The sequence below is a fragment of the Lactuca sativa genome, chromosome 1 (assembly GCF_002870075.4).
Source record: "Lactuca sativa cultivar Salinas chromosome 1, Lsat_Salinas_v11, whole genome shotgun sequence".
In the NCBI taxonomy this organism is placed as follows: Eukaryota; Viridiplantae; Streptophyta; class Magnoliopsida; order Asterales; family Asteraceae; genus Lactuca; species Lactuca sativa.
Window position 1 is genome coordinate 30287356 of NC_056623.2, and position 12565 is coordinate 30299920.

At 39.0% G+C, this 12565-nt stretch overlaps 1 protein-coding gene across 1 annotated transcript; it reads right to left on the reverse strand.

Annotated features, from left to right (window-relative positions):
• Nucleotides 1-8352: 8352 nt before the first annotated feature.
• LOC111913454 (zinc finger protein ZAT10) lies at nt 8353-9380 on the reverse strand. Its single transcript, XM_023909147.3, has one exon. The coding sequence runs from the start codon at nt 9266-9268 to the stop codon at nt 8510-8512; it is 759 nt and encodes a 252-aa protein (XP_023764915.1). The 5' UTR covers nt 9269-9380; the 3' UTR covers nt 8353-8509.
• Nucleotides 9381-12565: the final 3185 nt, after the last annotated feature.

Consider the following 12565-nt stretch of genomic DNA (forward strand, 5'->3'; position numbering starts at 1 on the left):
CATAACAAATCGTAACATGTAAATACGAAAAACATAACATTCCATAACATATAAATTCATATAACATAACCGCACCTAAGAAAAACAATCCATAACATAACTAAACCATAACATACTAAAGTCAAACAATGAACCATAACATACTAAAGTCAAACGTAACATGTAAATACTAAAGTCAACCAACTAATCCAAATTTTTTTCCCGCATTTGTTACCCACGACTCACAAGTTGACAAGTTAAGGCGCAACCAAATTTTCCTATTACCAGCACTTTCAGCAAATAACATAAGAGCAGTGGTGTATTTCGGATCATATTCTCCCCACTCCAAGCATGTCAACTTCGCCATACAAGCATCCATCTCCTTGTCAAGATTATTTGCTTCGGTGAATGCTTGTGCAGCCTTGATAATCTCTTTTCCAACTTCTTTCAACTCATCATCAAGTGTGGTTTCTTTAGGACCATTTCGTTTGCCTCCCTTGTTTTTTGTCCGCCCAGATGATTCCTCACTAGTACGTTGAGGTATTGTTGAGCTTGGGGTATCTGCATGAGGTGCTGGCTCATCCATCTTTGTATCCTCAAAATCATGTGTACTGAAGGTTTCATTGGGATGAGGTAATGTCGAAGATGGCCCCCAACTGTGAACACCGGTCGAGGTTGCCCCATTAAATAGTTGGGTACAAAGTTCAGGGCAAGGGAGGGGTGCATTTCTCAGCTTATCTACATACTTGTTCAACTGTTTGACAAATTTAATAAATATTATTAAAGTAGTAAAAAAATAGTCTACTTTAAAAAATATGTATATATGTACCTTCGCTTCCGCTTCCCATTCTTCATTAGTCATGTTAAAAGAATTCGTTACGGGATTATAAATATTTCCTGTTTTGTTTTTAAGTTTTAACCACACTGCATACTTTGCTTTTAAATAGTCGTATCGGTTTTTCATTTTTTTTTTGTCGACAATAAAATTATGATCTGTTTTTCAATTTCTCCGCGACCACAACCCATGAGCTTGCTTTTAGTCCACTACCCTCCCGACCATTGCTTGTTAATTCTTGTATACATGCTTCCAAAAAAGTTTTGTCCACCAATTCCGACTTCCAACTAACCCTAATTCTTTTATCTGTCATGTCTATTGTAAAAAGATTAAAAAAAAAAACTAATCATCCACATAACACACATTTGCAAATAGCTAACACTATTTGTTTGATGTCAATAAGATAAAACGTATATTTTTTTGTTTAACCTAAAGATAATACAACTTGAAGACAAGACTTGGGAGATATCATATACACACAGTACATAACTTGAAGACAACATCTCATATATCAGTTTGGTAATGCATATATACCTATGTAACAAATTCTAATCATTGTCTTGAGCATTTTGATGTTACACACATATGCACATAAACATAACATATACACATAGTACACAATTCATTCGATTTAACAGCTATATAAAACAACTATATAAGGGCTGTGATTTCACACATTAGTAAACATGAAGGGGCTGTGATTTAACAACTATATAAAACAACTATATAAGGGGCTGTGATTTTTGATGTTACACACATTGCAAACTTTGATTTCACACATTAGTAAACATGATTGGGCTGTGATTTAACAACTATATAAAACAACTATATAAGGGGCTGTGATTTTTGATGTTATACACATTGCAAACTTTGATTTCACACATTAGTAAACATGAAGGTGTTGTGATTTAACAACTATATAAAACAACTATATAAGGGGCTGTGATTTTTGATGTTTCACACATTGCAAACTTTGATTTCAAAATGAAATCATCAATTTGACAGCAAACATGAAGGGTTGTGTGATTTCAGAAAAAAAAAAAAAAAAAAAAACGAAGAGGAAGAGGAAGAACGAGCGGCAATTTGTATTAGGGAAGCAGGAGCAGGAGAAGAAATTTGTATTAGGGAGCAGCAATTTGTGATTTCAGATCAAATAAAGCAAAAAAAAAAACACGCAGTTACCTTGTCGTTGCCGGAGAAGTCGCGCAGTGTCGTCGCCGGAGAAGATGGGCTGCGTCGTCGCCGGAGAAGATGAGGAGGGAGGCGATCAGCACTTGGCGATGGAGAAGAAGAAGACGGCTGATGTCTACTGTCTAGGTTATTACCGATAGCGAAGGAGGCGAGTGAGGGCAAATGACAAAAAGAAAATGCGTAGCTTTTCCAGTCAGGAGGGTTTTTTTGGCTTACCGGGTAAGAGTAATGGGCTGACCGAGTAAGCTTTATTTTGTATTTATCAAACATCCGACTGCTGACCGAGTCAGCAGTCAGCACTGACTGGACCCGGTCAGCTTAAATCAAACAGCCCCTAAGTCATTTATGGGTTAAGTAGGAACACTTAACTTTATTCGTCATTTCTTGTGAAAACCTTAATTTCACATGGGCCTTGAGTTGGGCCTTCTTATTGGGCTTTAAGCAATTAGACTATTGATGAGCTATCCAAGAATAAGTTAACGGACCAAAATAATTAGATGGACTTTAAGATAATGCCCATGTGAGGACTTGGGCCCAATTTGGAAAATTGGGCCATCCATTGGACTTTTGTAGTGTGAGTTGGACCTTAGGCTTGGAACCCAATTATTAATTGGGTAATGTTTGATGTTGACAGTTCGTGAATCTGTCAACGAGTAGTTGGAGTTTTATCTGCGGGACTTCAGCAATGTCAAGTGAGTTATCCTCACTATACTAAGGGGTCTAAGGCACCAAGGTCGACCCATTGGATTTGATATCCTAGTAGTTATTGATATGTTGAGTATGAGTTAGTGATGTATGCCAGATATGCTAGTATGGTAGATCTGTAGGACTACCTGTGTTACTACCTGATTACATGTATATGTATTAGTTATGTTATATGTTGATATGTTATGTGGGATGGGTTGAGGTTGTACTGCTCCGTGTGGCAGCCAACAAACCCTAGGAGCATTCCAGATACGAGCTGTGGGCCCGGTAGGCAATCCAGACTCGTACTGTATGCTCGGTAGCATTTCAGATACGAGCTGTAGCCCCGATAGGCAATCCAGACTCGTACTATAGGCTCGGTGGCAATCCAGATGTGAGTTGTGGGCCCGGTAGGCAATCCAGACTCACACTGTGGGCCTAGAGGTAATCCAATCTGTAAAGTTGTGGACCCATTGCATGCTGTTTAGTTTGTTATGTTATGAAATTGCTGATATTGTTATGTGGACTGTATGTGTATTAGTATTTTGGGGGTAACTCACTAATCTTTGTGCTGACGGTTTCAATTTATTGTTTCGGGTGCTTCAGATGACTTGGCAAGGCGAAGGCGTGACCGTACACATCCTCATGTTTTGGACTTATGATTTATGAGATACTTTGATATTAAACTATTTTGAAAATACTTTGTAATAACTAATGGCTTTTGGATGTTTGAAAAAGTTTTAAATTGGCTTGATTTTTATGGGTGTTACACATATAGGCATCCTTCGTAGATCCTCAACCCTAATCCAGCATGTAGTTCTCATAATCATATCATATCGTAACATAACATGTATGGGTATCTTGTGGGAAACTTACTTGAGCTCGGCCGATTGCACGCATCATACACCTTGTTCTTTCTCAAAATTCTAAATTTTAATTTTTGAAAAATTATTTTCTTTGCAAAAACTTTCAAACCCTTGATTTGAGTCCAAACACCCCCGAAAGTGTGTCTGGATCCCTCAAACCAAGGCTCTGATACCAACTTGTGACATCCCAATATTTACGACCAAAAATTTCATTTTTAATTTAATATTTTATAAAACCTCTTGTCTGAAAACATTATAGTACTAACTCATATCAAAACCAATGTATCCATAATCAAAACATGTCATGACAAAATAATATCAGAGTATAATTCCCATAGATCTCATGTGCAGAAATCCTGGTGCGATGTGTTGCAGTCATGCTGGATCCTTTCCCTTCGAAGAGGAAGTATATGAAACCAAAAATGAAAACCGTAAGCACAAAGCTTAGTGAGTTCCCCCATCATACCACATACCATACAATAAATATACTGTCAGGTATATCTAGGTGCTCGACCTACCCTGCTGAGCATATCTGGGTGCTCAACCTACCCTTGTCAGGCATAGCGGGGTTCCCGACCTACCCCTGTCAAGCATATCTGGGTGCTCGACCTACCCTGCCAGGCATATCTGGGTGCTCGACCTAGCCTCCGGTTTATTTCAACCGGTTACGGGGACTATTTCACCCCTTAAGGGTCAACTTCGGTCAAAGGTCAAAGTCAAAGTCAAAGTCAACATCCTGGTCTAAGTCAACATCCTGGTTAACTCAACTCGTCGAGTTTCATGATCCATAAAACCCTGGAAATCTCGATTCAACTCGTCGAGTTCCCCCTCATAATAGAGTCAGGATATTTCACTCATAATCGTCGAGTTCCTCCTTGAACTCGTCGAGTTCTTCAATCTTCAAAACCCAAAAACCATGGCCAACTCGCTGAGTCATCTCCTAGACTCAACGAGTTTGCTCAGTAACAGAAAAGGTTGGCGGACCACGACCCAACTCGCCAAGTTAGATGAACAACTCGTCGAGTCCCTCTTAGTCTAAATCCATTCAGTCACTTCCAATCGAATTTAATGCTTCCAAACCATCGATCTGGTCCCCTAGGACTAAGTTACCACGTAAAGTTGCTAACTTTACGTTCATGCATGGTGTCATGAAGCTAGAAACACCAAAACTAAGCTATATAAGAGGTCTAGGGCATGGGGAAGAGCCAAGGCTTGATAAAGCTGGCAACTTTAAGCCTCATAAGCTCATTAGTGCCTAGATCTGAAGTCACGACCTCATGATGCACTCAAATCCCGAAAATGACTTCAATATGGCCCAAAAGTGACAACATACTACCCTAAATGAATATCTAAGTAATATAAAGCCAAGGTATCAACTTTATACCTCAAATGAGTCGGAAAAGCAGCTCAAACTCCGGATCTACTATCTTCCTCTTGAATCCCCAAGCTTTTCCTTCCTTCTCAAGCTTCAAAATCACAAAGAACACGCAAAATCACAAAGAACACACAACAATGGCTCAAAAACACTCAAAGGTGGATTAGGGTTTCGTGGCTAGGGTTTGGGTTGATGGAGGCTGCAAATGAGGCCAACCTTTGGAGGTTAAGGTGTTTAAATAGGGTGCAAAACCCTAAAATTAGGGTTTCACTCTGGCAACCCTACTCGTCAAGTTGAGGCTCTCAACTCGTCGAGTAGACTTCAAGTCCGGCATCCAAATTCCATTCCTACTCAACGAGTTTGGGGCTTCCAACTTGTCGAGTCCCTTTGCAAAAATGAATAATTTGATTTAAAATACATACCATGATCCTGGGCGTTATATGTTGTCTCAGGTTCCTTATCACATAATGACTAGCTAGGATTTTTCACCTTGATTCCTCTAACCGCCAAATTATCAGCCACCGGTACTCTATTTAACAAGGCTCGCCGCATGAAACAACAGACTTTTAAAGGGACTGATATAGACCAACATATCACCCGCCCTTTATATGAATTTGCTTTGGAATCTATTAAGTTTCTCATGGAGTGAACTGTGTATCTGCCAACTAGATTTATTGTAAACCAAAAGCCAAGATTATATGAGGAATGTATCTTCATGTTACCAATAGCCAAATACATATGTAGGGGTTCCGTACGAGCCTCATCGTTTTATGGATCTTAATTCCACCGCCATGTGAATTGATTGGTAGAAAATTTTTCATCAATCACACACCATTTTTTGTCTCCAAAATTATATAAGGCGGGGAAACGAGATTGGAAAGTGGTGTTTCCACACCAAATGTCTTTCCGGAAAAGTATGTTCACTGTAGAGCCTGATATTAATCTGAAGCATTCAAATGGATTCAAGATTATTACCGCTTTATAAATGTGACACCATACTCCATTTGATGATTTATGAGCAATATATGAAACTGGTTTCCTTCTTAAGTTGTGGATACTCATGATTACCTTTTTCCACAAGCAATTGTCACTATTGTACAACCTCCACCACCATTTTGTTAGAAGCGCTAAGTTATGACCTTTTAGAGATCCTAAACCAAGTCCACAGTCTTTTTTGCATTAACTTTTTGCCAATCCACCCAATGGATTTTCGATTTCTGGATATCTCCATCTCATAGGAAATGACGTATGATTTTTTCGAGAGTGTCAAGAACTCACTGTGGTGCTTTGAATAAAGATAAGAAGTATGTGGGAAGACTGCTAAAAACGAATTTTGTCAATGTTAATTTGCCTCCAAATGATAGTGAGCTTGCCTTCCAAACAGATAGCTTGGATTTGAATTTATCTACAATCGGTTTCCAATTTTTTAAAGAGCCATGTTGGCACTGATAGGCATAACGAGATAGTTGAATGAGAAGTTCTTTCACAAAAGCCGAGAATGGGTGACATATGATGTAATTCGCTATTTGGAATGTTGACTCCAAATAAGCTCGATTTCATAAAATTCACTTTAAGCCTTAACCGTTTGCCCGCTTTTAGCTTCGGGGTGTTTCAGTATATCGGCTATTTAAAAAAAAAATAATAAATCAAGACATCAAGTAACTAGCTTGTATGGATAAATGGAAACGTGTTAAATATGGGGAACACAACTCATTTTTAAAGTAATAATTTTACAAAGCCCCCATTTAGAGGCCTATACTAGTTAGACGTTATGAGTTATGACACCGTTAAGTACAAAAACCTTCGTTAAAATTTAAAAGCTTTGATTTTTTTTTTCCAGAATTATTGGGTTTTAATCATTTTTAACTCATGTGAGATAGTGGTTGTTATCAAACTTGTGTTATTTTTGGATGGTTGAATTTAAAATTTTGAAATACTTAGAATCTTTATTTATGTATTTTACGTTGATTTCTCTAAATTTTAAACCCAAAAAAGGGTTAAATCGGACTTGATGATCATATTCTTAGTATTTGTAATTAAACTTGAATAGTGAGTGTTTCATATTTTATTCGAGTTTAAATAATATGATAACCTTGCCATCTTGATTGGATGATCGATTGTCAATTAAAAAAAAATAATAAAAAAATTAAAAAAAAACTAGAAATTCAAATTTCCTAATAACATTGAAAAACAAAATATCTATTAGAGAAGAAAATAAAAATTTAATTTGATTAAAATAAAATTTCAAATTAATTGTTGAATCAAATGAATAGTAAATATTCATGAAAAACCTAAAACTAAGAAAATGTCATTTATAACTCGTAAACAATCCTAGATGACATAAAAATATCTTATGTTATGGACTTATGGCATAGTGGTGAGAAGGAAGGAGAAAAAAAGGGCTCGACCCGGTATCAGTCGAGGTCGCTGAGCCCATACCGTTCAGCCCAAGTAACATTATTATTATTACTAGTTTATAATCCGTGAGAACTATGGTTACAAAATTAATTAATTAAATTTTAATAGTAAAAAGTCATAATTATTAATAAATAATTTTAAAAAATTATTAATTAAGAAATATACCAAAATTTAAAATTTAGTTATATGTTCATATTTAACAGATAATTAAAAAAGTAAATGTTTCTATAAAAAGTTTAAAATCTATTATTTAAAACATTAACGTCATTAATTGTGATAGTAATTGACATAATATATCTCTTTGACACGTGACATAATATTAACAAAGATTTGTATTACAGTAAAACATGTCAAAAGAAGATTATAACTATTCTTTTATTAGTATAGGGATTATTACATTGACCTTAACAATTTACTACAAAGGACGTCCTTCTTAAATCTCAGAATATACTGACAAGTGTTATTTTTAGTAAAATTGTCCAATACATGAAAGTACATCTCGACATGACGGTTTGGCAGAAAACAGTTTCTCAGTGTTCACGTTCACCACATGCATTTAATATATTTGGTTTTTTTGCGCCCGATGCGGTGAAGTTTCTTAATTCGTTGTAAAATAATAACTAAGATATATTGAAATTCCAATCCAAATAATATATTTATTTTTTTCAAAACGTGGCTAAAATATGCAAGTAGATTTATAATATTGGATATATTATAGGTAACCTGTTTGCAATGTTGATAGACTCTAATTTCCATTGTTATTAACCATTACTTAAATAGATAAATAAATTAGGGGGGGGGGGGGGGGGGGGGTAATTCAGTTGGAGCCTTAGTTGAGGGTATAATCTAGCATGAGTAGAATAGTTGAGGGTCAGGTATGGTAAGAGTAGAACAAAAGTTATTCCGTTACCTTTTGCCCCAGTTTTCGGCAGAGGATCACGACGGTGAATTAATTATACGCCACGCAATTCAATAAATTGCGTAAGTTACAAGAGATTCCGGCAAATCGTAAAACAATCAAGAATTAATAAAATTTAATTCATCAAATACAAGAATTATTTACATAGAATGATTTGTGTGAAAAGAATACTAAACAAACATCGGCGAATTTCTAATCATAAAATTCCTAAAATCGAAAACCCAGAATTTGTAATCGTGATTTTATTGGTGGGTGGCGATCTCCAGTTTGACCGGTGGAAAAAGTCGGGATCTTTTGGTGGGGTGTGGGCTTTCGACCTCTTCATCGACGAATCCGGGAAGAAATTCTGGAAGAGCAGGGAGGTTCAGGTCAAACCCGCGTTGACTATTGGTGGAGCCGACTCCTTCCGATGAGGTGATGCCGCTGCTGGCACGGCCACCGCCGATAACACCTTCGTAGTGGCGCCTCTTGTGTCCACCCAACGCTTGTCCGGTAGGGAAAGATCTGTGGCAAATAGAGCACTCGTGACTCCTTCCACTTCCACCACCGTGGGTGCCACTAGTGGAGGAGGTGGTGGTTACAGCAGACTGTTCGATCTCAGCTCCGGCGGCGGCTGGGTTGTTTTTCCGGTGGCTAGCCTTGTGTCCACCTAGCGCCTGGTAAGACCCAAAAGCTTTATCACACACGTTACACTTGTAAACAACCCGTTGCGTCTCCTGCGGTACAATTATACTAAGAGCAGGTGAGTTAGCACGCTGCGGCGGCGCCACATAAGCAGAATCGGAACCAGAGCCAGAACCAGAACCACCACGGCCGCCGCGGGCAAGTAACATAAGACAGAAAGCAAGGTACTCCTCCTCAGTCGGTGGCTGATCCACCCTTGGCCTTTTTGATCTTTTGCCCTTTGTCCATGAGTCCAAATACCTCAGATGATTGCCGGAGTCTTGTTTAAACAAAGGCGTGGTTGCCGTCGTCGGAGAATTTAAAGCTTCAACTGCCATTAGAATTGTAGTTGGTTGTTGTTTAGAAAGAGAAAGTTAGAGAGAGAAAGATGGATTGAGTGAGGAGAGTGTGGGTGGTAAGTGAAGTATATAAGGGAGGTTGGCGGTGGCGGGTGGTGCAGAGTTGACAGAAGTTGCGTGACAAGTTTCAGGAAAGTAGGCCAATTTTATTTATTATTATTATTACTTATTATTGAAAATATAAGGGTGGATTCACACGTTGTGTGTGCGTTTTATGTGTAAAGTGTGTGTATTATTTTTATTATTATAAAAGTAAAATATTAAGAAAACGAGTTACTTAGATAGGAATAAAGAGTTGTGATATATTAAACTTAATATGTTATTATCTTGTATACCACTTCCTTTTTATGATAAGCATAACAATTAAAATTGAACATATACCGTCGACTTTTTGAATGTTTCTTAGATGACAAGTGGTGGTATCAAGTGGAGTTGAGTCAGCCTACAAAGAATGGACCAGAATCGGCAGTGAAGCTTCTACGTGTTGTCCTCCCTATCTAACAGTAATTCCACCCCATCATTTTAGTTTTATTTTTATTTATTTTCTCATGACATAGGAATTCATTACATCAGCTACACGAGTTTAGTTTAGTTTTGCCAACTTAATTTATACATATTATACCTAATATTTTGGAACAAATAAAATTTACATATTGTTTTTGGTATGAATGAAATATATCAAAGATAATAAAATAAAGATCAAGAATATGTAAATACAATTAAATTAATCAAAATAGCTCTTGATTATTAAGAGAAAATCACTCAAAACTCACGGTGTTTACAATGTCATAACTCGATTCTTGACAATGTATATATAATCCTAGATACCGACTTGTAACATAGAATTAGGAAACTAGCTTTAGACCGATTTGCCATAAACTAAACTTGTCATAATCTAGATTGTTTGGTTTCCAAGGTCCTACGTGACTTAGGATTCCAACAATCACCATGAATCTCTAAATCCTTCTAGAGATGTCTTTGATCCCAATCAAACTCTGCATTTCCTTGAACTTGATTCGAGCTAGTGGTTCAGTAAGAATGTTTGCCTTTTGTTCTTCATCGGTAATGTACTCCACCTCTACTTGTTCATTTTCAACACAATTACAAATGAAGTGAAACCTTGTGTTGATGTTTTTACTCCTTCCATGAAAAACGAGATTCTTCGTTAGTTCGATAGCCAACTTGTTATCAACTCTTAGAACCAACTTCTCTTGCGCTTTGTTCATGATTTATCCTAGCAAATCTTGAAGCCATATTGCTTGACATGCGGTCGCGGTGGCCGCCATGAACTCTGCCCTGCAAGATGATAAAGCAACGATATTGTAGCACCTGATTCCTGGTACGTAAATCTTATTTGAGTATTTCTCTTCTTTTAGCCTTGGACTCGGCGAGTCACAGGTCCGACTCGCCGAGTAGATGCGGGACCCGGGACACGTTTAAGTTGTCGACTCGGCGAGTCCATATCCTGGACTCGGCGAGTCACAGCTGTTGGATGAAACCCTAAGTTTCAGGGGTTTGCACCCTATTTAAGCAACACCTCCGCCCCAGGCCATCCCCCATTCTCTCCCCAGAGCTCCCAACCCTCGTTTATGCGTGTTCTTTGAAGAATTGAAGCTTTGTTGTGTGCTTTTGAAGGTTTTGAAGGAGGAAGGAAGTAGATCCAGAAGAAGGGAAGCCATCCAGACATTATTGTGTTCTTCCAGCAGTTCCTTTGAGGTATAACCCGTTTTCCCTATGATTCTATGCTTAGTACTTCATTTAGGTCTTTCTTTGACAAATCCCCAAGCTTGTATGTGCATTATATGTCGTAATAAGATGTTTGGCCTCTGGATCTAGGCAAGATTGAGCTCCAGGAGCTCAGATCTGTTAGCTTTATGGCCCCATGTTGCTTGTTCACCCTAGATCTACCCTTTTGAGGCATTTTGAGCCCTAAAATCCATATTGGTGAATATCCACACGTAAAGTTGGAAACTTTACGTGTGATTCGTGTCCTAGAAGTCCAGATCTGTGAATGGCATGGACTGGAATCGAGCAAATCTATGTATTTAGTGGGTGCATGGCAACGACTCGGCGAGTCGTTCATATGACTCGGCGAGTCTGTTCGCGAGTCTCCGAGTTTGTCCCCTTTTCGTAGTGTCGAGTGAGCAGTGAGTCACGGGGTGTGACTCAGTGAGTCGGAAGCTGAACTCATCTATGGAGGTACTCGGCGAGTCAATGCCCTGACTCGGCGAGTTCAAGGCAATCTCCTTAGATTAAGAACAGACTTGGCGAGTTGTTCATACAACTCGGCGAGTCTTAGCATAAGTGTTCATCGGATGAAGATGAACTCGACGAGTTGTTCATACAACTCGGCGAGTAGGATGAAGGACTTGAATATCAGTTTAGAAGGAGAACTCGTCGAGTCGTCGCCTAACTCGACGAGTAGGAACGAGATCCAGGTCAATCGTTTGGGTGGTGACTCGGCGAGTTGGAAAGCCAACTCGGCGAGTCGGGTCAATTGAAAGTTGACTCTGACTTTGACTTAGGGCATGGTCAGGGGTAAAATGGTCATTTTACCCAAAGGTCAGTGAGCAGTGTTTGATTGAGTATGTTGTGGGAATTGCAGCCGGAGGATTTCCGGAGCAGCAGCAGCAGCAGTAGGCAGTCAGTTCCCGATCAGATCAGCAGCTACTTCGAGGTGAGTTACCTTCCAGTAGCGGTGGGTCTACGACCACAATGGCGGCCCACCAGTAGGAGTTGTATGTTCGATGATTGTCTTTGTGATATCATCTAGGTTTGCTACTACCTGATATGTTGTATGCTGGCATGATATGTATATGTGATAGTTGTAGAGTTCGGTTGTTAGGACCGAAGGGTAGGTCGGACACCCCAGATATGTCTGACAGTACGTGATGATATGATTGCATGCTGGCTTGTTATGTTATATGAGATAAAGGTAGTAAGAGGGGGCTAGTCCCCGAAGATCGGTTGTTAGGACCGATGGGTAGTCAGCACCCCAGAATGGCTTGACATGGGTAGTCAGCACCCCATAATGGCTTGACACGGGTAGGACGGCGCCCCAAAACGGCCGTACCGGGTAGTCAGGCACCCCAGAATAGCCTGGCAGTAAGTATGTTATGTGTTTGTATGGTATGTGGTACGATGGGGGAACTCACTAAGCTTTGTGCTTACAGTTTTCAGTTTTGGTTTCAGATACCTCCTCAGCTAGGGGAAAGGAGCCGGCGCGGTAGCAGCATGTCACACACACACACTCTCTGGTTTCCGCATTTACGAGCT